The sequence below is a fragment of the Aphelocoma coerulescens genome, chromosome 2 (genome assembly GCF_041296385.1).
Source record: "Aphelocoma coerulescens isolate FSJ_1873_10779 chromosome 2, UR_Acoe_1.0, whole genome shotgun sequence".
NCBI classification, from domain to species: Eukaryota; Metazoa; Chordata; class Aves; order Passeriformes; family Corvidae; genus Aphelocoma; species Aphelocoma coerulescens.
The window spans coordinates 150,316,231-150,342,703 of record NC_091015.1 but is presented as its reverse complement, the minus strand read 5'-3'; the positions used below and the strand labels follow the sequence as shown (position 1 = coordinate 150,342,703).

General features: G+C 42.6%; 1 protein-coding gene across 5 annotated transcripts in view; it reads left to right on the top strand.

Annotated features, from left to right (window-relative positions):
- The window catches only part of SYBU (syntabulin), a 39,976-nt gene extending 15,883 nt beyond the window's left edge, over nucleotides 1-24,093 (top strand). For all 5 annotated transcript variants that reach the window (XM_069006034.1, XM_069006037.1, XM_069006035.1 and 2 more), the window contains 4 exons: nucleotides 17,030-17,132; nucleotides 19,521-19,724; nucleotides 20,684-20,833; nucleotides 22,020-24,093. In XM_069006034.1, the coding sequence (XP_068862135.1) occupies nucleotides 17,030-17,132; nucleotides 19,521-19,724; nucleotides 20,684-20,833; nucleotides 22,020-23,121 (1,559 nt within the window). In that variant the 3' untranslated portion in view covers nucleotides 23,122-24,093. The remainder of the gene's footprint in view (nucleotides 1-17,029; nucleotides 17,133-19,520; nucleotides 19,725-20,683; nucleotides 20,834-22,019) is intronic.
- The last annotated feature ends 2,380 nt before the right edge of the window (nucleotides 24,094-26,473 follow it).

Below are 26,473 nucleotides of genomic sequence, written 5' to 3'. Positions count from 1 at the left end.
ATGCACCTTCAAAATTCCTGTCATTTTGCTGAAAATCTGTCTGTTTCCAGGATTCTTCTCTTGGAACATGCTGAACCTCAGAAGAAACATTTACACAAATATTTACATAATTCAGGAAATGTCAGAAGGAGATAACACTTAGAGTAAACCCTGGGATGTTTTTAGGCTGTTCCCAAGCTCTGATACTTCTCTGCTTCTCTAGTAACATCACTTCATCTTTCTTTTCTGTACTTCAAAAGACAAAATGCGCATAGCTTTTTTTTTTCTTTCCTCTAGCAGCCTAAGGACTTTTTATATGAGTCTAAGCCATCTTCACCTCTTGAAGTATTAACAAAATAGATTTGGCTATCATTCATATTTTATGTAGTTTGCATAGAGAACCATACATAATCCTGGAATGCTCTTGCTAAACCTCTAAAATATTTATAATCATGGATAAATTATTCATTTGAGAGAGATGAAAATGGTTTTTATTGCGCGTTAAATCCGAATCACAGCAGTGTAGAAGTGAATTTGGCTTGAAACCTGTGCCTGCTTTCCCAGGGAAGGATGGAGAGGGCAGGAACGTTAAGGAAGATAATAGAACATCCACTCTCAGAGATAATTACGGGCCTTTTAATTTCTGGATTTTTGAAGTTGGTCCTTCTTTTAGATGTGATTCATTTATACAATATTAAAAGCAATACAAAATGTTTTGCAGGAAATGCCCTCACAAAAAGGCACAAAAGGACTTAATTAACCTTGGTCTTAGTTTTGTATCAAGATACTGTGCTGACTCCTACAGTTTTTGTAATTGAATAAACAGGACCATAAGCACTTCTACATGTTCACATTCTTGTGTAGTCCTCCTAGAAAAATCCCTCCTGAATTCCTGTAGTTCATGTTCACATCCTGTTGAGAACCGTGGGAATTGTTGTGCTTCCTTGGACAGTCGTTCTCATCTTCTTTTTTGCCTTCCATCAGAATGCTTAGTGAAAGGATTCAAAATCTGCCTCTGCAATCTGCAAAGTACTGATAAACTTTCAAAGACACAGATAAAGAAGAGAATCTTTAGGAGAAGTTGTGTCAATAACTTTTAGAAGTCTTGCAGGTTTAAACTAACACGTATTTAAATCTTTGTGAGCATCAGAATTTGAGAAGGGCATCTGATCAGCTGTGTTCAGAATTTCTGTAAAGTTCTGGTCTTCTTGCTTTTGGTGTTAGAGGCACACTTGGGACAGTGTACTGAATGTTTGCTGTTAGAGCTGTTTCTTAGAGCCCATGGAACTGCTGAAGTTTCATGTGAAATTATTAAGACCTAAGAAAAAACATTAAGGCTGTCTCAGACCTTTTAGCACCTTCAGGATCCTGCAGAGTAGAGGTGTAAACACCACTGCACAAAAGGAACCTTAGGTGAGCCCCAGTTAGGGTCAGCTCCCAAACCTTGTAAGGACTGGCTGTCTGTCATTCACATCTTGGTACAGTAATAAACATTCCAGGTAGCAGAAGACTATGCAGAAAAGTGGTTTGTTTTTTTTCTCACTGCTAATAAAACATCTGGCCATTTATTACTGAAACTGGCTAAAACAGCAATATTTGGGATTTCAGTGTCATTGAACTGCTATGGATTATGTTTCAAGAAGGGTCATCACTGGGAGTTTGGACATTAAAACTTTTTTCTGTTAAGATTAATGGGAAGATCTCAGAGGCTTTCACCACACAGAGTACCTACATTTCTTGGACAATAGGCAATGAGCACAAACTGAAAACATGAAATTCCATCTGGACATAAGAAAACACTTTTTTTTGTCAGACAGTGGTCAGACACTGGCACATGTTGCCTGGTGAAGTTGTGGAATCTCCATCCACGGATATATTCAAAACTCAACTGGATACGGTCCTGGACAACCTGTTCCAGCTAGACTTGCTTGAGTGGGGAGCTGGACTAGGTTGTCTCCAAAGGTCCCTTCTGCCTCCTGGTGATTCTGTAATCCTGTGTTGCTGGACTTTTTTTTGCTTTAAATAGTGCATCAGCCAGGTATGAGTTACGTAGTTGCAAGGCAGAATTTGTGTTTTTCCTGCCCTTTCTAGACCACTTAAGTTCATAAAAATGAAAGTATATATTAAAAAATAAAAGTCTTTTGGCAATCACTATTCAATTAAAAATGTCATTTAACTTCAAGGTAAAGTAAGTAATCTTGTACTCAGCATGTGTTTCCTGCTTTTTCCTGGTGAATCTATTAAGTCATGATAAATGATCCTTGGGGTAGGGTGTCCCAATCTGAACAGATTAATCTTTGAAGGCTTTAGAACTATTAGGAGTTTTAGGAGAGACAGGTGGAGCAGAATGGATTGCCCTTACTTGGTTGTGAGTATTCAATATATGCAGGTGCTTTTTTAGTCAGTGTTGGAGCTGACAGTGATCAAAAAGGAGGCAAGTGAAATTACCCTAGACAACTGGAAATATTAAGACTAGAGCTTAAATAAGCCAAACAGATTGGAGAAGAAATGCAAGTGTTAGCTGCAAAATATGTTTTATATGTTAAAAATGTCTAGCTGTTAAAACATAATGCTCTTCCTGAAGTTTGGGGTTTTTTATTCTTTTTTTAGTTGTCTGGTGTGTGAGGATTAGATTCCCAGGACACTAAATGTCCAGGAATTTATTTCTGGGAGTCCCGTATGAAAGCAAGGAGTAGTGACTACTTAACCCATTAGTATAAAATTAGCAGATAAATTAATCCATGTTGCTACTTTACTTCCATATGTGTCTGTATTCTAAAGGCAGTCACTCTGGTTATTGTAAAAACAAAACATAAAGGCTCTCATTTAGGTTATATTCCTGATGTGGCTGTGTTATTTTACAGGTCTTCTGTCGACTCACTCCCTCATTTCAGTATGACAGTATGGGAATAAGAGTGTCTGATGAATGTGTGTATATGCTTTACTTGAAAAACAGGAGTTGGTGTGTAAGTTCTGTGAGTGGATTGTCTTAGAGGTAATTCTGAAGATTTATTTCACTGTCAAGAACTTCTTTCTGATTGCATTTTGTAATGATAAAACTTTTTTTATCTTGGAAAGTTTGATAAAACGTTAGAAAGATGTGTTTTACCAGCTCATTTATCCAAGAGCATTGTATCTGGTTTTTGTATGACTTTTCTTTATTCTCTGTACCAAATTTCTGCAAGCAGTAGGAAAATAATAGATCTGTTGTCCCTGTTGTTCAGGAACAACAGCACAGAATACAAAAACCAAGTTACAAAATGTGCTAACTTGAACAATTCCTGTGGCACACAGAAATTCATGAATCTTTTTAACTACTGGCCAGGACATCTACCTATTATGTTGAAACACTTTTCAAAATGCTGATGTTGTACTATGTATTCTAATGTAAAGTCACACTGTTTGGTTGTTTGAAAAAACCCAAACAAACCAAAACCAATGGAAAACCTGTATTTGGAGATAGCAAACTGCCTTGACTGGTCCTTAAAATAAATTGGCATTCTTCATTTTAAAAGCAGAATCACACAAAGGTAAGAGAAATAAGAAGACTGGTGTCTCTGTCTTTTTGCTGTAACTTATTTCACAGCTCTTCATAACCCACATTCCAAGACTGCCCCTTTTTTTGAGGGAGGGATAATTAAGAACAAGGGTATGTCAAAGAACATTTAACCCAGTTACAAATGCAGTATTTAATCAGTGAACACTATGTTCCCATCTTGCAACCAATGATAACCATACTTGAGTGGTGAAATTGGGAAATTTATGCTTCCATTCCTAGGAAAATTCAATTACTTAGATATGTGGCTGGTGTTACATGCATAAGAATGCTGAAATTGGGAAATGAGATACACCAGGTTCAGCGTACTTTAAGTACTTGCTCATAGAACAAAAAAAGGTTCTGAAGATGGGCCAAGTGAATTGAGTTGATACCAAATGATGGAACATCTTGCCTATGACTGACCAGTAGTTCTCGCCTTAATTACTTGAATTAATAACAAGGAATCTCTTGATCTGACCATGTTTACTGATAAGTGTAGAACATAGATTGTCTGACAGGTGCAGAGGAGTTTGCAAGTGAAAAGAGGAAGAGCAAAAGCCCAGGTTCCCTGAGCAACTTAAACCAGATGAGGAGGGCTTTAACTTCAGCATCAGATCCTTAAGCCACTCAATATTTGGCAAAGAGCAGATACACAATGGTCAATTACTTGTGCTTCTGGAAAACGTTTGATCTTGTTTTTAAAGCAAACATCACCTTGTCAATAAATAGGGAGGAAGCATCTTTCTCAGATGTAAGCACATGCTTTGAATGCTTCACTTCTATCCCACATCTGATAGCAGCTTTTATAACCATCCTGACATTCAAATCCAACCATATGCAACATTTGTTTCCTGTACCGTTTCAATCACATTCTTCTCCCTTTCTTGTATGTGTATTTCATAATTTCATTTGTGACAATAAGTTTTCTGAGATCTTCTCTGATACAGAATCTAACAAATACAGTTGTGGCAGTTTTTGACCCTATTCCTTTTCCTCAGTTCCTTTTGCTTTTCTTCTTCACCTTTCATTTTGCGCCCACACAAAATAGCTGCTGCTGATTTTCTAAATAAAAAATGTTTCTGGATATTAATTCTGTATGCACTGAGTCCTCCTGCATATTTTACTGTTTTAATTTCATGTCTGTTGCTATGGAGCTGTGTAGATTGGCTTGCCTGACCTGCCAGCATAGGGAGTTATTAAGGTCTCAGTTCTGTGGGTCCCAGAGGAGCAGGGTGTGCTCCGGGGGGGATGCACATGCACATCTCCCCCTCCAGGAGCGAGGACACTGTGTCTGTGGTTCCAGCCCGTGCCATTCTCAGAGCTTGTGTCCTGGAGTTGCGCCCAGAGGGGCATCGCCCTGCAGAGGTTTGGTGGTTGTAGCAGTCTAAGGTCTGGGAGGTGACCAGCCTGTGAGGTTTGGGGGTGGTGGTGGGGGTGATACTGCTGAGGGTCTGGCCTTTGCAAAGCCCAGCCTCCCCCACATACTCTGGGATATCCAGGCCTCTCAGCAGGCCTCTGACACCTCTGCTGTTGGCTCTTACTGAAGGCAACCACAGTCTCTGTGGCTCTTGTTTCTGTTTTTTGGCTTCTTTCTTTTTTTTAATGGAAAGGAAGTCGTTCTTAGACATTCAGTTGTGGAAGAAAGTTTGCGCTTGAAGAGCACCCACAGACCTTCAAGTAGCTCTAATTAGATGCTTTTTCCTTTTCTGTTCATCCCTGATAATCTTAGGCACTCTCCATTTGTCCCTTTTGTGAGGACTGCTGCCCAAGCTGGCTAGCATTGCACAGGGAGATTCTGAATCCCATTTTGCACTATGGATTCACAGAAATTAAATGTTTTTAGGACTAATTAAAGTCCTAAAGCTAACTAAATCACACTGAACTGAAATAAGTGCTCTGTGACTTCTAAAAAATAATACTGGAATATAACCAGAATATAAATATTTTAAGCAGAACATATTTAGAAAGGTAGGTAAAATTATTAGCATAGCAATACTTTTTTAGTTCAGATTTATATATGCTTTAGATTTAAACTTTTAATTTAAACAAATTTGCTTGAATTGATGTGGAAAACATGTTCAAATAGCCAAATATTTCTTATAAACATGAATAAGCAAAGTAGAAGCTACAAGTTGTACTTCAACTTTGAAGCATTTCATAGTATTTAACACAAATCTACAAATTCCTGTTAAAGTGGCATAGAAAAACAATCTTTTAATTCTGTGTCACAAAATTTATAATCCAACCCCTTCTAAAATATTATTTTAGATGTTGCATAGTAGAGACAGGCTATTAGTGGGTGGGCCATGGCCTCTCAAGACATACATTTCTGTGTTCAGAAGACTCTTGGGCTGCAGTAAGTGCCCAGATGTCACAGCAAAAATAGAGGATCCAAAAAAAGAATCCAGCAAGTTCTAGACAAGAAATTGTCAGGTGAAAGCTGAAAGCCTGGGTCCCACCTGTCCCACATAGTGAGTGAGCTGCCCAGCTCTGGGCTGGTGGCACAGGCCACCTGCAATTCAGGGCCTTGGGCAAAAGTCTGCAGTTACATACCTCCTTTATAAAAAATAAAATAAATAAATAAATGGATGTCCTTGTTGCTTAGTTCAGTAAAGGAAAAAGAAACTTAGATTTAGATCTCTTTGTGTGTCTTTTGGGGGATGGACTTCAGCACAAAGGAGAGGAGTGCCCTAATACAGAGCCGCCGGGCAGGCTGAGGGGATGCAGGGTGTCTGCTCCCAGGGAAGCTGTTCCACTTTACTTAGTTACTCTTTTACTGGGGGTTCAAAGCTGAGTTCCCAGCAGGCACACAGTAGCTCTCTCTCCCTGGCCCATTAATTGTACTGATGCTGCTCCAGACACACAGAAAGTGGGACAGCCACTGTTACAGGGAGATTGTGACCTGAGGATGCTTGTGGCCTCGAACTTAACCTTGCCCTTGGTCTATGAGAGAGGCACTGCTCTAACTGCAAATCAGAGTGAGTAGGGGACATGGACATGGGGCTTCTGCAGGGAGTGCCTGGGATGCTGCACAGGAGGAGATCCCTGCCACACAATACATCTCTTAGATCCAAATGCCTTTTGATAGAAATGAAGGTCTCCTGGGGCTTGTGGGGACGTGCTCCTGCATCAGGAAAAGACAGCTGAGGGCCTGGCATAAGAAGGGCCCTGGGATTTAGAGGCAGGTATTGAAGATGGCAATAGCTGTGATCTTTAGTAAAAACAATAAAATTCTTTTTGTATATTCAAGCAGGTTTGTTTGGGTTTTTTCTCCTCTGCTAATCCGGAGCAGAATTTGAGCCAGAAAGGAGAAACTGATGCTATACATACTGCACACCCTTAAGTATTTGTTTTAAAATGTGTGTAAGGTCAACATAGAACATGCCTTGAAATTTGTATATTTACTGCAGTGAATTTTCTCTGCCTTCTGGTTGCTTTCTCTGGGTTTCAGCCCACTTCACCTTCACCGAATGAAATACTGTGCATACGAAAGAGTCCATTATGAATCTTCCCTTAGGAAATTTTTTTTGTCCTCTGCTTTTAAATTACAATCTGTATGATTTATGCCAGTGTTTAAAATAGCTTCCTGATTCCCTGGTTTAAAGTATTCTGAACCTACTCCAGATACATTTTACTATGCACAACTCCCACTCACCATGAGTTTTTATTTCAAGTAATTTTTCATGAAATAACATGCATTGCAGTCAGAACCCTGTGTAGCTGTTACATAGTTTTCTTTACAGTTTTCCAGCTGTATTCCTCCTCCCATGATAAACTGTTGTCAGCATGCATTTTTATCTTAGAAAACACAAATTGCATTCCCATAATCTCCCTTAATAAACAGTGCCCTGTAATGCTGTTATCATTATTGTTGACCTTTTTTGGAATTTCTCCAGGTTATTAATGCCTTTTTAATGAGAATCATGGGATTTAAAGTGTTTTGTGAGCAGTGTTTACTCACGAATTGATAGATTATTTCCTTTTTTATTTTTCTTTTCATCCCCCTATTGCTTTTTTGTCTGACATTTTACTATGTTCAAAGCAGAGCTATGCAAGCAATTGATTTGGGGATAGCTGCCAAATCAAAGCATTAAAGAAAATCTTTGTTTCAGACTGAACAAAGGCCAGATTCAATCTAAAATATTTTGAATGTTTGGGGATTTTTTTTTTAATGTTTTTACCCCATTTTTAGAAGAAGAAAGACATTTGTTAGTTTTCATAATTAAAGCATCATTTCAAACAGTGGAAAAATCTGATTCTCCATTTTTCTGGCCATTTTTGACTTCGAATCATAACTACTTTTAGTATTCTCTGATCTGGTTTTTTTTTGGTGACCAAATTACTACCTAAAAGATTTGTTTCCCTCTGAGTCATTATTTCAAATACTTTTTGAGCAGTATTGAGTGGATAGGTCTATATATTCCTTGTGTGTATATATCTGCATTTATGCATAGGAGTGGAGAGCTAAGGGAATGTCTTTATTTTAGTCATGCAAATCTCACTTATTTGATTTCATTGTGGTATAAAGACATTGGTGAGTGGGTAGTGACTGAGCTCAGAACTGGAAGGTCAAGCATAAACAACTTACCAGGTCTTTGCAGGTAGTGGTGTCATTTTGAGCATCTGGCCTATTTAAGCAGTGGTATTTTACTTGCTTTTACGTACCTAGGTATCTAAATCCTGATGAAGCTGTGCTTTAGATGTCTTCACTCTGTTTTGGTTCTCACTTGAAGTTAATAATTCTGAGCTTGGGAAGAGCCTAGGAGAAAGGAAAAATGCCTGTCCAGTCCCTGTTCCAGTAAAGAAACCACAATTAATACTCATAAAATAAAACCCAGCAGCCAGAACAACTGGATAGAAGTTGCCCAACTTAGCCAAAACTTTAGATTGCAAAGAATCATTTTCTCAGCTCTGTTGTGTGCAGGGGGGTCTTCTGATGGAGGTGGGAGCTGTGGGAAATTCAGGCCTGTTTGAATTTCACCCATGTAGCAGGGGTTAATGAAGACAGGCCTTCCAAACTGGGTGGTTTTATGGAGGAGCTGCAAGGATAGGACCTCATCTCTTTATCAAGTTCTTATTGCTGGATGCCGTGGTCCTGGGGGTGTGATGGAGCGATGACGTGCAGCCTCCTCCCAGTTCAAAGATAAATCTGGCCCTAAGAATCCCAGGTGGAGCCTTTCTTTCCCCAGTAAAGCAGAGAGCATAAAAGAGCTGTCTTAGGGCCTGTTTTTTGTGGAACTTGATTTATGTGGTGTAGCGTGAAACACCCACCCTGGTCTTCTAAAGAAGCATCAAACTGTTCACCCATTTTTAAGCTGACCTGCTTCTAGGCATGCCCAGAAACAAGAGTCTGGCAGAGCTGAGCAGCTTTGCTGAGTGAGGCTGGTGGGAGGTGTTTCCCAGTTGAGATGGCAGCTAGAGAGAGCACCAGTTCCAAAATTCCCTTAACTCCTCCCAGGAGATGGGAGACCCAGCCTCCTTTTGTACATTCAGCCTCCAGCTACTGCAAGGTGGACATAGCTTTCCCAAGGAGCCTGAAATGTACTGCCTTTAAAGTGGCATAAAAAAATAGCAAACCTGCTTTATAATACTGTATTTTATATACACCATTATGTAAAATCTATTTAAGAGAAATGAAAATTCTGCCAGGTTTGTTTCATATTTTATTAGTATTACATTGTTTTGCTTCCATGCTGAGGCACTTCATTACAGGTCTGTGTTCCACCTTTCTTAGATTCTGTAAATAATAGGAAGCTGTTGGCTTTTAAAATCTGGGCAGGCTGTGTCTGTTTGCTAGAGCTGGTGGAACACAGCTTGACCACAAACGCACAAGGATTAATAAGCTGAAAAAGCACAGGCTTCTTGTCTTTGTGCTTCTTAACAATACGGGTGAAAAAAGCAGCAAATGATGGCAGTCATAACTTGAAATGCATTGGGCTCAGGCCTACCTTGGATTTGTTTCTGTAAAAAATACAGTTTGTGCAACCAACTGGTATACTGGGTAACATTTTACTGTTCTTTTCAATAGATGGCACTTGGACTTTATTAGTTTCTTGTAATCATTTCAGCGTGTGTGTTACAGTAAATATTTGATTAACTTACAACAATTTTTGCCGTTCATCCTGGGATTGCAGGGTTGTTTTGTCAGTTACCTCCCAGATACGTTTCTCCTTCCAGTGTTTTTCCCTTGCCTGTTGAAAACATGTCAAACTGATTTAAAATGTTTTATGCACATCGTAATGAAAACCATATGTCTTATATTAAGGGTGACTATGCAAAAGCTTTCACTTGAATCAGGTTTTGCATGCAATTTCATGCACTTGCAGATACACTGTGCACGTGGGCCTGTGCAGCTGCTTGCTGTGCCCCAGACAGCTTCTCTCTTCCTTGCACACAGGAACCAGATTTAGGAGATGTGTTGAAGGGGCCTCTGAAAGCCCTTTGTTAAACTTCGGTCACTAACGTGACGGGAGGGCTGGGATTTTTTCCCAGTCTGTGATGAAGTTTGCTGCCTCTCTGTGTACTGCTAAGTTATCCCTGCCAAAGATGACATTTTCCAGTTCCTAAAAATATTTTTGACCAGCCTGTCCATTTCCCTTCAAACAGACCAAATAGTACTTGCCCAGTACATTAAAAAATCCCCTGAAGTGATACTGCATGGTTGCTTATAAAAAATACTAGTCCATAGATGGATTTACACATATAATTTAGAAAACTGTCAAATGCAAGTGTTGCACAACTCTCAGTGTATTTTTTGAACCTCCAGTCTCAATGTTTGTATTGAAGCTGGTGTAGGAAAGCAGCATCCTTCCATCTCTGATAACAAAGAGCCTTTTTGTTTGAACATGAAGATAAGTTCCCCAGACTGTTCCCTTCTGCTCCATGAGCATATGTTCCCCCTGACAAAGGTCACTTCAGGCTGAGAAGAGTGAATTTATGGGAGTCATTTTTAAGGTGTTGTTAGAATGGCTCAAGTTGCATATGGAAACACAAAAAAATAATTAGGTCAGGCTGATTGCTGTATGAAAAATCTCCTTAAAAATATACAAAGCAGAAAAAACCCTCCAACTTGTAATGCTCTATGTCTGTTCCAACATCCGCTTTTGGCTTCTCTACAAATCAGTGAATTAGAAACAATTAAGAAAAACACAAGCCCAGATCATAGTGATATGCAGAATATGCATGATGGCTCTCAGCCAATGTCAGTAATTAGTTTGTAGTGACTGTGTTTTGAGAGAAGAGCTTGATTGATTGTGGTTTCACAGAATACATAAGTCACATTATGTATTCATGTTGAGATCTGCAATGCTTATAATTTGCATTAGTGCAGTTCAGATTACTGCTAAAACGGTAGTACTTAGATCAGAAAACTGCTTAATGAGATTAATTATTTGATAACAATCCTTCTTTCAAAGTAAAAAGAACAAGCAAGAAAAATGAGCAAAAATCAAGATAAATAATCATTTGTAAAATCACATTTAGATCCAAACACGGGGAAGCAGGATCTGTGTTGCAGTCCTTCCTAAAATCTGTCTGGTTTTGAGCTAGAATCTTCTTGCCCAACACGTTTGAACAATTCATGGAGACCCACACCCAAAGTTTTGCTCCACATCCCCTCTGACTGCGTCTCTGTCAGCTGCCCAAGTCCCCAGCTGTCACTGGGCCATGCAGCCAGCTGAAATGTGGCCACAGACCTGCCTGGTGAGGGAGAACTGTCGAGCAGTTGGGTGGATGTCCACCCAAGACTGGGGAATGATGGCTTCATTCATTGGCTGGTGCAGTGGGACGGGGAAGGGATGCCTGTTGGTACTCTTAGGATTGACTATGCCCGACACTGCTGTACCCAGCTTCTTGCCATTATTCATGGAGCACAGCTCACAAACCCGAGCTCAATGACTATACCTCATATAAAACCAGAGGGCTGGTTAGGTACCAAAATCCAAGATTCACAGCAGAGAGCCAGGCACACCCACAGGAGATGCCAGAGAGAAGTACCGGTCTCCCAGGCTTAGTCACCTGCCGGTAGTCCTGAGTGTGCCCACGTGCATGCCCCGGATTCACTGTGAACCTCCATACCAGAGCCAGATGCCTCTGTGAGTGCAGGCATCCAGCAGGTTTCATCCCTCTGAAATATGGCCAGTGCTAGTGCTACCACTCTATGCTGTGTCACGGCTGAGTAGTTGGAGCTTGAGGAAAAGGTCTGAGTCTGGGTGCCCTCTTTAGACCAAAGGAGCTCCAATCTACACTTCTCCTAAGAGTTTCTGAACCAATGCAACCTACTGGGCATCCTCGGCTTCCTCCCCTGATGTTAGACCTCATTATAGTGGAGAGAGTGAGACACAGAGCATGTGGGAGCAGCTTCTGTCACCCAAAGATGACAGCAGTCCACATGGAGGAGAGCTGTGACCTGTTCCTTACTCTCAGGGTTGCTTCTGCTTTTACCCAGTTACTGTTCAGTGTGAAATATAATAATTAAGTTCAAAATAAGAGTCTCTCATACAATAATCCTAAGTCAAATAAGTAGTTAAGTCAGAGGCCAGGGACTGGAACCAAAACCCACTGTCATCTATGGTCTTGATGCTGTGAATTCAGTACATTTCCCACTAGGAGGCTTTGCCTTCAAAATGGGTCATTTTTTAAGGGTGTTATCTGAAGAAAAGCCTGAAATGCTTTTTTGCAAGTTACTTTTTTTTCACATTTTTCAGTGTATGCAAGCAGTGTAGTTTTCTTTCCTAGGTTGTTTGTGGTGTACAAAATCTTATCTTCCAGGAACAACCCCCTATTAATTAGAAAAATAAAAGCAGCATTACTGCGTCCTGGAAATACACTGCTTATGCTGTTAAATATTGGAGCTAGAGATGTAGCTGAGTTAAAGCTCTCAAGATAAATTGAACCAAATCTCTTAAAAATACAGGTCCTTTCGTTAGTGGGCATTACAACTGAATTCTCTCTACTTTTCCAGCTGCTTCTAATGACTTTGCTGGATATTTTTTCACACAGTCAGATCCAAGCTCTACCCCTGGGGTCTCTAAATCAAGCTATCTAGGGAGACAGCATGCCACTTACTCCTCTAGTAGCTGCACCAAAGTGGTTAATATGTATGCATATTTTGGTCTCCTTGCTGTATAACAGAGTGCTTTTGAAGGCAAGAAAGCTCAGCAATTTAAGTGCTTTACATTTTGAGGACAAGCTGTTTCTGTCAGCACTGTTTTATTTACAGCTCTGTTTCACTGGCTATATGCAAAACCTACTTCAAGACTGATATACATATAAAGAGGTCATGTTTATGAAGCCAGAAGATAGCTAAGCTCTGTGGTTTATGTACTTTGGCAGCTGTGAAGCAGTGGAGAAGTTTGAAATAGGAAAGATGTGCACAAAAAGACTAAATTTTAATAAACCAAATAAATCCTGAGTTTTGGGAATCCAGTTCTGCTGCGGCTGACCTATCAATGTACCTGTCACAGATATTGCTTGAACTTTTTCTTTTTTGCCTTATTTTAATCTTACTATTTTAGTAGCAAATGGGCAATAAAAGGCAAACAGGAAAGTCTGAGCTTTTTTCTTACAGAAGGAAAAAAATTAAATGCTAAAATGCCATCAGAATTTTTAAGACTGAGACCAGAAGACCGTGCAACAAAGTATCCACACATCTCTAATGGCTGGAAATCACAGTCTGGGACGCCATCCTGCAGGAGTGCATGTGGGGTTATTGTGTGACCTTGTGTAAGGAAGGTAAATACTATCTCGGTATACATATAAATACATACGTGACATGGTATTCTGTGCTTGCATACTGTCCTGGTAGGCCCAATGTACCTGATCTGTTCTACCTGTAAGAGGTGTGAGTGCAGCATGTGTGACACAGTCACTGCACTGCTGTGGTCCTTGCCCTGTGGCTGAGGCAGTGCGGAGGGTGGAGTTGAAGGTGGGGCTTGTCCACGCTCCCTGCGCCGCTGGGACAGGCACGCAGCAGTGGCGGCGGGAGGCGTACGGGCCCCGCACAGGCAGCTCCTTCTCCCGCTCCTCCATCCCGCCCCGAGACCTTTGACTGCGTCTTATGCAGGATGGGAAACCTGCCCTCGAGACATTCCTAAGAGTTTCCCGGTTGATTCCCGTGCCGGGACAGGACGGCGTGAGCGGCCGGAGCTGTGGTGGCAGATGCCACACGCGTGTGCCGGGCCGTGGGCAGTCGCCCTGGGTGCCTCTGCCCGGGCCGTGGGCAGTCGCCCTGAGTGCCTCTGCCCGGGCCGCACGGCAGCTGGCACGGGCTCCCTTCTCCTCCCTCCGTGCCAGCCGAGCTCAGTGACTGTCGCGACGCTGCCAGGGCAGCAAGGAGGCGGAAGGCAGCACACAGAGCGTGATGCTGCCTGCAGAGCGCTCTCCGCTCGGTGCCGCAGCCCATCGGGCGCTGAAGTGCAGGGACAGCACTGGGCTCTGCAGGATTTCACTCTTGCTTCTCAGATACCCATTCCCGGCAAGGAGCAACCCTGGAAAATGTGACAGTACTTCTCTGGCCATCCTTGTGCTGTTCCTCCCATTGCACAAAGCAGTGCAGAGCTCTGCTCCCGTGGCGTGGGCGTGCTGCTGCTCGCAGCCCGCTGCCAGGCGGGGCGAGGGACGGGGCTCCCCAGCCTGGACACCGGGCTGGCTCCGTGGGCTGGGACACTGACGGCTGCAGCGTGGAAGAATATGGATGAGTGAACTCCAAATGATACACTGCTGACACTGGTGACTCAACGTGTAGCGTCTTTTTCAGGGAGGGGTTAGTAAGACAGTCCTTTTAAAAGGAAGGTCTCTATTGGAACTAAACAAGTGTTACGGCCAGTTAGGACAAAGGAATGCGGGGTCAGTCTCTTTCACAGTAAACACTAAATTAATGGGCTCTTCTGGGTCTAACGTGTGAGCTTTTGTCTTCACATAGTCACAATGATAAAAATAGTCAACAGGTGTCCTTAGGGAGCTGTCAGACTGGAGAATGGCATTAGGAGAATGAGAAGTCGTGTTCAGCTCCTGCCTGCACTGCTGCTAGACAAGGAGTTTCATGTTTTGTTTAGATATTTGTAAGACAGAAGTCACGCCTACCCAGGAGAATATGTTGCAATGGATAGTTTATGGATAGATGCCATGTTATTTTGCTCAGAGATGTCTACCAAATTGGAGAAGATGTTTTTTTAAAGTTTCCTAATAACATTGCTGTCAAGCTCTGCTACACACAATACTGGCTTGAACATCACTTATACACTTGGAACCATTACTAGCAGTGACCCCTTTAACTTATAAAATGTTCTCAAAGATCCTATAAATAGCTACATGCCTAATTTTAAACATAAGTAGTCTCCTGTGCTAAGTGTTAAGCTTGTGTGTAGCTGTTATTAGAACTGGGGCCAGGAAGGTTAGTTCATGCTTTGCAGACACAGTTCCAGGTCTCAGATGCAGTTCAGTCTTGCAGAAAGTTCTGCTGATGGTGTGGTTGTGTTTTGAGGCTCCGCTGGCTCTTACCAGCAGTGCCCAGCTCTGCAGCTCTTGGTGCTCCAAGCCAGGCAGGTCAGGGAGAGGCAATTGTTAAGCCTTGCTGCTCTGCAATGCTTTCGATAGCGAGATCTGATTATGATGTGATCTACTTACCCAGAGGTGATTGGCTAGGGCTCCTGCTCTCTGCGCCACAGCCAGGACTTGCCTTGGGGAAGCTGCTGGTGTCTTGCAAGCACAGGAATGTTTTGGGGACCCGAACACCAGAGGTATGACATCTGTGTGACATGTTTACCTGTTTGGGTCTTGTTTAGAAAAGTAGTTTTGGATGTAGTGTGATTCCAAGAGATGATTTGGAGTGTACATTAGTCTTGTAGATGGGGATGTTTTTTTATCAGGAAAACTGTTGCATCTTCGAACATCATGTCCCATTATCATTTTGCTTCCCCAAGGAGAGGGTCACTCACATTTACATCTGTAAACATGATATAAATACTCTGCAAAACCAAGTGGCTTTGCTGCTTTCCTTCCCTCCCCTTGCAAATTCGCATGCAGCTCTGATCTGGTTATGGCTGTGGTGGCTTGGGTATGACTATCAGGGGTGTTGTACTGGGTATGGAGCTGGTTAGAGTGCTAGAGCTGGGTCCCTGGGATCCCCTTTTGAAGAGCTAAGCTTTGTATCTGAGCACTGTGATACTGGGCTGAGGAATATCCTGGGATGGGCTGATGCAGAGGCACAGAGAAATGGGGGCTGGTCTCAGACATCATGAGGTAGGGAAAGCATTGGGTTAAATCAAATCACACCTTATCCTAGGGCTAGTTGCTAAGTGTTGCCAGATGGTAAGAATGGTTGCTGGATCAGCCTCTTTAAGGCTCTGAAGCCAGGCTCTGACAAAGCCTTTTCCCAGTCTCAGGTATTCGGGGTGCAAGATGCGCCCTTCACCATCAGCTCTGTGAAGAATATAAGAGAGATTGAGGACTAGAAGGTCTATCTGCCACAGTGGGGATGATGGTAGCTGCAGCTGCATCTCCTCTGTGTGGAAAAGATAGCAAAAATAGCAAGTTTGCAACTGCTGGCTGGGGATGTCTATCTATGGGACAGCATCCAGAAATTCCCAGGTGAGACATGCTCCCCCTGGTCAGCTGCTTAAAGGATGTTGGAGAGTTATTTCCATCCCCTCAGCCAAGGTCACCATTCATTACTGTGGCTCTACAGCATGAGACCTGGGTAAGGCTTAGGACATTTGCTATTGGAGTGACAGATGGGGAAAAAATTATAGCTTTGGTGTGGTTTTTTTCCAGACGATAAGACTTTATTAGTACATCTATCTACTATTGACCTTAGCAAAATGAGAGCAGTTTTCCTTGTATATGCCAGAGCTTGTGAAATAAAAGCTGTGATCCATAGAAAATCAGTAATCAGACAGGTGACTTGGTACCTGAGAAGCACTTGAGACCTACATGTGATTATTGGATTATTTTAAGGTTATTAGAACTGCCTCACTATGCTTCTGCACCACATGAAAACCTGCATATGTGTGTACATGCATATATAGATATTCCGTTAGCCTGAACAGGTTTATACCTCTATACATGCACATTTATGTCATCTCAGAAAACAGAAGCAGTGAGCAGTGTTTCTGTATGGTTTAAAGCATGAGAAATATCCAGTTACAATGGTGTGTTTGTAATCACCATGCTCCTGAAGGAGCTGTGTAAGCAGCCTTATTCATGTATCCATGGCTGTGAGAGAGCAAACAGGTTGTCACAAGTGTTCCTGTCTGAGACCTAAAATGGCTTAGTGTGAGGGTTTTGTGTCCAAATGGTTTTTTTCTGCTCTTGTTGAAGTGCCAGTTCTGAAGAAATGTTGAAAATCTGGAACAAATCCAGCTCTTGTCCTCAGGGATGTTTGAAAATCCAAGCAACTTCTGAAATTCACCCAGAACAGACAAAGGAAGGATGCTTGTGATTCACTGTTATTTTGAAAACAATCTTTGAGTTAAAATTTCCATCATGTTTTCACTCTTTCCTTTTCCTTTCCAGGCAGTGAAGCCGATTTTAGCTCTTCAAGCAGCACAGGCAGTATTTCAGCACCTGAAGTCCATATGTCGGCTGCTGGAAGCAAGAGATCTTCTTTTTCTCGCAAGTAAGCAAAGTAATTTTTCCTGAATATTGCTAGTGCAAAGATAGGCTACTGTGTAAGGTCTTGCATTTTAAAACAGTTGGGTTAACACAAGACTTTTGGGTAGCACACTGGTGAGAACTGCAATGTAAGAAAGAATGAAATGCTGTATTCAGTGCACAAAAATTGCCAGTATGCCAGATCAGCCAACTGATGGGGCTTTTTGTTTATTCATGGCAAGTATGGGAGATAAAAACAGGTAAGGCAGAAAAGGCATTGGCTGGAGTGGAGAGAGCTGGGTGTATGTTAGTTAACAGCAGTATTTCTAACCAGTTAAACCTTTTGGTCTTAACACTGTTTTATTTCTCTCATAAATTGTCAGCTTGGCTTACACCTTTCCAGATCATGATCTTACTTTTTGGTGGAAGAAGTAGACAATATTGCCTTTGATGCTGGATTTTTTTTTCTGAAATACCCTTGCCCAACCTTCATGTAACTACAGCTAAATGCAGTTTAAAAAAAAAAATCATATCACAGTCATCTGTCTAAATGAACTTTTAATGGAAGATTTCTGTAAGATTTCTCCCTGTCATATGTAAATGCAAATTCAGACAGCTTGCGAATACAGGGGCATTGGGATGGAGCAGCGCACGTTGCGTTCTGCCCACGCAATCCCTGCTGGTTACATTTTGTGGAGCAGGAGGAAGGAGTTCAAATTGACAGGACTGGTTTCCTGCCCTTTGTGGAAGAGCTGGCAGGCAGGCTGGGACCGGCAGCAGGATACCCGTGTGCTTGAGTCACACAGGCGTCTGGAAGGTGCCCCAGCACACAGAGATCATCAGTGAGGCTTTCAGAGTGCTTTCCTATCTGTATCATGAGACTGTTAGGAAAATAAACACTACTTAAGTTCCCTCTAGATTACATCCAGCAAATTACTGGCTGCGAGAAAAAATGGTATTAAGTGTAATATGAAGCCCTAAAATCACCTTACTTTCAGTAAGATTCTGTATCATTTCATGTACTACTGTGCCTTTTAATATAACTTTAAACTAGAGCATACTGACATACTTCGTTGGACAGAAGTCCTCTGTAATAAGGCTTCTTCAGATGCACTGCTATGTTAAGCACAGTCTGTGGAAGTTCTGCCGCACACCAGAGTTGATGATACGCTGTACAAAGTGGAAAGAGATATCTCCTTTGCAGTATTTTTTAACTGCTCTTTTAACTGCTTGACTTTACTCGCTGTGAAACACTTCAGTGGTGTCACAAACCACAGTCCTGTACTTCATTGTAAAATAATTATAAAATCACCCAAACCGCAGCAGTGTGATGAAGGTTCACAGCAGCCACTCAGCCATCTGTTCCTTATAAACTGTTCCGTTTGCAGAGAAGGGAAAAAACCAAGTGAAACAATTTAAAGAAGAGATGTTGCTTCATAGTTCTGTGGTATTTGAATTTTTATATTCAAGCCTTCTTTTTTGCTGGCTGAGTTTGCCTTTTTCTGATAATTTTTGGGGGGGCAGGGGGTATTTTTTGTTTGTTTTTTTAAACCTGTCCTTTCATTACCATTTAGAAGAACAACTTCCATGGGAGAATGAAGGTAGCAGAATAGTAGTGCAGGATGACAAACCAAGTGAGCAGGAGAGGGACACACCCGGAGAAGCTGTCCTCAGAGCACTCCAGCCCTTGGGCAGCTGTCAGGCAGGGAGGATACCAATTGCTTTCAAGCACACACAGTTAACAGATTCTTTAATAAAGAATGGGAAAAGAAAGGTAGATATGTATGAGAAAAACTGGAAGAAAAAAAGATTGTGCATTCCTTTGTCTCTTTTAATACTATTTCAGCCTGCTCCCCATGGGATTCAAACTACATCTAAGTGAATGAATAGCTGACCATGACAGATGAAGCACCCAGTATGCCAAAGGCAGAAAAGAACAGTGGCCCAAACAACATCTGTTTTCACTGCACACTGTGATCCCTCAGTCTGCTTGCCGAGGAGCATGAAAGCAGTCTTACAGCAGCCCTGCATGCACAGGCACCGCTCTGCAGGCCTGGCCAGGGAAAGCTGGAGTGTGGTTCTTTTGGCGTTAGTCCAGACCGCAGGCCTCTCATTGCCTAACGGAGTCAAAGATTCAGGGAACGGGGATGATCTGATGGAGTCACTGGGAACTGTGCTGTCCATGGAGAAATGCAAAATGGCTGAGATGTCCTTAGATCATGTAATTCAGACTGAGAGCCCCCTGTCAGTGAAAGAACATGCAGTGGCTGATCATGTCAGAATTTTATATCTTTCCAGCCACTCACAGTTATCTCTGGTTTTTTTATTGTTTAAAGAACTTCATGTGTAAAATAAGACACATAATGGGTTGTGTGATGAGAATAATGCTTTCACCATTTTGGTTCTTCTCCAGTCGTGGCCCTTATGGTCGGAATAATGGATCCTTATCCTACAAGTCTGGAGCCAGTCCACCTGCTTCCCATGGAAAGGAAACTTTGTCAACACTGTGCAAAAACCATCTGAGTCCTGCTAACATCCATCAGAGTTACAGGGCTTCTTCAGCCAGCAGCAGCAACTCAGGCTCATACAAAGGAAGTGACAGCAGTCCAGTGATGAGGCAAGTCTGTGTTTCAGCCTGCCAGTGTTGGGTACAGATACCCTCTCTGCACTGTAGTGTGGGATCAGCAGGTCATGTTGCTCCTCACCATAGCTGTGATGCCTTGTATAGGTGGCTTGACAGTCAACAAGGTGCTCCATACCATGTAAAAGCTTTATTGTTTCAGCACTGTAAAATTCAAGTTTACTTTAAATCAAAGCCATTGGCAGGTGGTTTTCACTCCAAGACAGGCTACTTCATGCATTTTCATGCCATCAGTTCTCATGAGGATTTACTGGTTCATTTGTTGTGGGGTTCTTTGCACTTTGAAGAGAGTTGGCTGGGCTAGTGTAGGAAGCATGATACACTTGGGCAAAAATTCACCCCGCCTAGCCTTAGGCACCTCCCTAAGGATTGCAGTTTCCTGTACAGGAAAGAGCATGGATACCTGCCAGAGCATGTGACACATGTTGCAGAGAAGAAATAGCCACCATGCTGCTGCTGTTGCCCTCTGTCCCAGACAGCTTAACAGCCAAGCATGAAAGAAACACACCCAAAGCTAGACAGGATGAGTGTAGATTTCAGTGTGCTCAGCTTTATAACTGCTGTGTGGAGCTGAACTCAGTCCTTGTGCTGCCTCACCTGGCTGTGTCTGTAGATGGGTGCCCTTGCCCTGCCTGCTCTTGGGTACACCAGCCGTTTGGGTGAGGGGATGGCTAATTATTTTAAAGTTAAAAGCCTCATTTGATGTAATGACACTGAAGCCAAGTACAGTAAATAGTAAATTTTGCACTATAGCTACAAATCAGCTGTTTCCTCAAGTACTTTGATTTGCTAGGGGGTGTAACTTATGTGGACACCAAGGAACCCCAGATGAGTCAAGCTTTGCATTTATCAGTCAGTGGGATGTTTTTCATTCTGCCAGGACTTAATAACTGTAACAGTGATGTTATGTGATGGTTTGTTTTGGTTTTTTTCAGGCGATCAGGGAGATACAATTCTTGTGGTGACAATCACAGCATTAAGCCACAAAATCCAGAGCAGTACTTGACTCCTCTGCAGCAGAAAGAAGTGGCAGTACGGCATTTGAAAACCAAGCTGAAAGAATCTGAGAGCAAACTTAAAGAAAGGTAAACTTCACTTCAGAAATCAGTCAGAAAAATATATTTGGGAACATTTAGGGTTGGAAATCCTGAACTTTTTACTCATTTCTTGATCAGTAAAGTGTCCATTAAGAAATTTGAAATATGATCAGTCTGATTAGGTTGTTTTCAGTATTTCAGGTTTCAGAGTATACTAAGAGGATGCAAAACAAGGAGTTTATTTATAAATATGTCTCTTTTTCCTTTTTGGAACTTTCACAATAGAATACTTTAAAAGGACAACTTTTTATGAGTCTGATTTAGATTGAGACCTTTTATACATAGAACAATTTCTACCTGCCAGCATGTGATACCTTAGTGTCCTATTCTACATCTCTCAGTGAAGTAGGACTGCAAATGTTCCCCTTCTCCCCAGTGAAAGAAAAGTTCATACCCAAACTACTTACTGTGCCTATTTGTGTTTTTGTTGCTTATATACTGATTTTTTCACAATAGCCCTTTGTATGGATGCTGAGCAAAGAAGTGACAATGTGCATTACACAGCAACAGATGTCATCTCTTTTACTGAAACTGCATGTTGAGAGCTGGCTGTCCAGCACAGACAACCCAAGGGGGCACAAAGGGCTGTTTGAATGGAGCCCAAGACAGAGTTTCAGGAGTCCCATGCTCTGCCTCTGCATCTGCGAGGGCTGGAACTGACATAGGAGTCCCCTCTCCCCACTTGCTCCACATGTGCCTGCAGCAGCCTCTGGCTCCCTGCTGGGAAGAGTTCGCTGAGCGTGTGCCTGCAGACCTGAGCTCCCTGGCTGTCTGAGGCCACCATTGGCTCTGGCTGTACATGACAAGCTGCTGGCAGGCACTGGGGATGCATCCGGGCAGCTGTTTCCCATTTCCTCCAGGGCGAGGAAGTAGGGGAGATTTTAAGCACTGCACTGGTTAGGCCTGACCTAAAGGTCACCACTTGTGCCTTAGATTGTCCAGGATCATGGCACAGCCCACAAGGCTGCTGGTTTTGTGGGGAGGTCGGTGACTCCCATTAGCAATCAGCTGGCATGTCTTGGCTCTCTCAGAGGTGGCCACAAATGGCACCTGGAGAAATTTGCTTCCTTCTTGGAGCATCTCAGCAGCAGAGCCATCACCCTGTGGTGGGGCCTCACATTGACTTTAACTGATCAGTCAGCAGAAGTGTTACAACATTTTTATTTTGCTACAGGGAAACAGAAATAGAAGAGCTTAAAGCTCAGCTGGGACGGATGAGGGAAGACTGGATTGAAGAAGAGTGCAATCGTGTGGAGGCAGAGCTGGCCTTAAAGGAAGCAAGAAGCGAAATTAAACAACTCAAGCAGGTTATTGAAAGTATGAAAAACAGCTTGGCTGAGAAAGACAAAAAAATTCAGAAATATTTCATAGACATAAACATTCAAAACAAGAAACTGGAATCCTTGCTGCAGAGCATGGAGATGGCTCAGAGCCACTCTGTGAGGGATGAGCAGTGCCTGGAATACATGAGCGATTCAAAGGGGAAGCTATTAGCATTGTGTGCCACCATGCCAGACAGCCCCATCACAGAGGACCAAGGTCTGGAGGAGGTGGCAGACAGTGAGCTGCTTCTTAGTGAGGACAGAGCTAACGGGACTGACTCACCTGGAGAGAGTTTGACCACCACAACCTCTGAGTTGAGTGATCCAGCTCCCTTCAGTGCTGCTGTAAATAAAGAGATGCTTGAAATCATTCTGGATGGAAAACTAACTTACTGCCAGGAGGAAGAGAAAAGCAACAACATGACAGCAGAACAGGCCATCCAGACTGATGTGGTGCCATATAGCTTAGATGTGGAGCAACTCATTCAAAACATCTTCAGGGCTCAAGACACCTGTCCTCTAAGCCCACCTTCTTCTCTGAAGGAATTGAGTGAATTTTCTCTTGGAAGCTTCAGTGATTCTGGTATCATAGTGGACTTAACTCCAAGTGATCCTAATTCTGCCATCCTTTTGTCTCCTATGGAGTCTCCATGCAGGAGGGTGGAGCACGGCATTAATGAAAACCGTTTCATGAAAGAACTTGATTTTACAGAAACTCATGATGATGAAGCGTTTGAGTATGTCAATACAGGAATAAAGAGGAGATACTGGAGCAGCAGTCTCCTCGGGGATCTTCTGGCTGTAGCAGCCCCTGTTGTACCAACTATTGTGTGGGCTTTGAGTACTCAGAGAGGAGGAACAGATCCTATTTACAATATTGGAGCATTGCTTCGTGGTTGCTGCCTGGTGGCCCTGCACTCCTTACGCCAGACACCCTTCAATATCAAAACTTAAAGTCTACTCTGCCCCTGGGCACCAACTGGCTGAGGCAGAGAGAAAGAGGGATGAGATACATCATAAAAGGTTAATGTATATTCTGGCAGAGTCCATCATTTGCTTTTGACTATTTGATTTGCACTATAAATCAGTTCAAAAACATGTTCCTTGTTTTAAAATAAAAAAAAAAAAAGCTGAACCTTGTACTTCCACAAGATGTTTTTAACTGGTGTTTTTAACAGTACTGCTGCTTACAGAAGTAGTCCTCCTGCTTGCAGGCACCATGTCCCTCCCCTGGGCTGGTGACTTTCTGGTCCCAGTGCATCTGCACAGTGAACATGACCAGGGAAATCAGGAATTCGAGCCTAGTGCTCTTTCACGTTCCACTGCTGAGCTAGGATTAAGCTCAGTCACTCTCCCTGGATGGTTCACTGAGCAAATGTACAGCACTTTGCACTGGCTCAAGGATAGTGCAAGATGCATGAGGGAACAAATGGCCGGAGAAGGGTGGGGTATTTCTCTAGGCAGCACTAACCTTCCCTTAGGGTATCACACCTGTGCTCCAGAAAGCATGCTAGCGCTTTCCATTTGTTGTCCCAAGTGTCAATTCAATTTAGAAGTAAAACCCCTATTCCCCAGGCAGCTTCCAGCACATCGTTTGTGCCTGTCTTGTGTAGTGCTCTTCTCAATTGTGCAATTGCTTGAGCATTTCACTGGTCTTGTGCATATACAGGGACTGTAACCAAAAATGTACATTGTTGGAAGTCTTAACACTTGTTACAATGATAAGTATAGGCGTGGATACACTTTGGCTCTTAATGTTGTTTTAAAGTCTTTATGTATTGGAACCCGATAGTCTTTTGAGCCCTTTGAAATACTATGTATAAATGTATTGTGTTTTAACTTATTGTTTATTTAATTGCTTTATTGTAAATGACCTTTATAATCACAAGTTCAGTAAAGCATGATAGAAATGTCAAACGTGTGTTTTACTGTAGAAAAGTATAAAAAAATACCCCATCCCCGCTGAGCTGTCGGGTACAGGCCAAGCTAGGGAAGGTGCTGTATTGGGTCCTGTTCCAGGAGAACAGAATTAGACAGAAAACCTGAAAACAGCTCCAAGTGTAAGCAGTCACCAGGCTGATTACAGGCTCCAGCCAGGCTGCAGTTGCACACACAACCCACTCTGCTGCCTCACACTGCATTCACAGATGCTAGTGACCTAATCTTTGACCCAATGCAATAATCTGGAAACCTGTAACTCCTCAGTGCTGCAGTCCCAGGACAATATCGGTCTTTCTGGCATTTAACAGAGGCCCAGAAGGCCTAATTTAAGCCATCTGACAGTCCTGTGGTCTCAGTGTGCATACACACTATGACCATCAAAACATGAATTCTCCTCATCCAAAACCTAAGATCTATGGATCGATCAGAGGACAGCAATGCTACCCAACAGGCAAAACAGTGGGGTTTATCTGGCTCCACCCAAGATTTCAACACCACCTCTGGCCATTTAAACCTCACTGGCCTCCTGTTTTCTTCTTCAGCAAAACAAGTGTAGTACTTCCCTGTGTGACCCAGAGCAGAAGGGATCCAGGGAAGCCTGATGGTGCCATGTATTGCTCTGCAGCTTTTAGGAAGGAAGGTATGAGTAATCCACAAAGGAGGAGTATAATTGGCCATGTGTGGGGAGCATTTGCAACACTCAAGAGGGCGATACTGATGCTTGCAGAGGTGACTTGCACACCTTTCATGTCCCTGTGACACCTGGGTGGTGAATTATTTGTGTTTGCAGTAGAGAATCTAGAGGCTTCATTAAGCACTACATTAATGAAGAGAACTCTAACACATAATTTGAAGTAATATAGGTCCCATCTAACAGGGATGGACATGAGATCATCTTGCTTGCTTTGCCCTAACTTTGTCTTCCATGCTCTCCCACCGTCCTGGGTGCCTGCAGCCATCTGGCTTGCCTTGTGACACTGCTGCAATGCATATTGCTCAAAGACCACTTTCAAAAGCTTTTAAATTATAGGGACACTAGCGCCAAAATTACCAGTTGGAGGTATTATTAATGTAAATTTTACACAACCATGGAAGTTCATAATTCCTAAATATCTCTTCTCAGGACTGAAACACATTACAGAAAATTTTATTCCTACATCAAAATATGTCTCTGCAGGGCCAAGAGAGAAGTATTTTATAGCTGGTGTTACCAACTTCATTACAACATCAGATTTTTCTTTCACAGCCACTATTTTTTAAGTGATCTTTGCTTTGAGTGACAGTGAAATACACCATAATTTAGAGGAAAAAAGTGAGCTTCAGTTCTAGATGCATTCATGGGTGACTGCGTGGGGTTTTTTGCAGCAAGAGGCAACAAAGCAGCAAAAACCTACACTTAGTTTAAGATGCCAATAGGCCCATCTTATAACCATGTTTTGGGCAGGCTCCACTTAGCAGTAGTGTTTTTAAATGTGCAGTTAAAGATGCTAACACCAGAATAATGTCAAAGGTTCTTTCTGTGCTTAAGATTCTTCAGTCTGCTCAGCACTCCAAGGCATTTAGCTATGCTTAGTGAGAGGTGACAGCGTTCCCATCATGCTCCTGATAAAAGTCCATGCTCTGATCTCTATCCAAAATTCAGTGTGCTTCTAAGCTTCCACCTTTCCTCCTTCATCCTGCAAGGACATAGCTGAAGGTGCCCTTTGTTAAAACATGCCTGAAGTACCATAATGCACCAGTCGAAGACTTTGGTCTTTGTCCCACAATCCAAAGAGGATATGCCAGTTGCTGCTCCAAACAGACAAACTTATTTTTTTCCTCTAATGTTACATTTTAGTCTTATTTGTCTCACCTGAATCCTGCTGGTGCTATACAGAACTAGGGGAGGACCATCAGCCTCCAGTTAAATAAAAACTCCCATCTGTTTTTTCCAAGTTCAGAAAATGCTCATACCCACACCCATACCCCACTGGAAAGTCTCACCTCAAAACATGCCAATGAGGAGGGCATGTAGCTCATATACCCTGGGTAAAATAGTGGACGCTTGAATTCGGGTTTATGGTATAGGAACCTAGTCAGGTCCTTCCTGGGCTGAAGGGATGGATGTTCATAATCCCATTACACATTTTCTTTCCAACCCAGGAACAGAAAAAGCCTTTCTTTAATATTCAGCTTAAGAGGTATCCAACATGCCTTGCTGCTGAAGATGCTGAGGCTCTGGCACTGGCCCACTTCCCACTAGAGATTCGTCTCTATCCTTCACAGAACCACAGAATGCATCAGGTTGGAAGGGACCACAGTGGGTCACCTGGTCCAACCTCCCTGCTCAAGCAGGGTCATCCCAGAGCACATGGCACAGGATTGC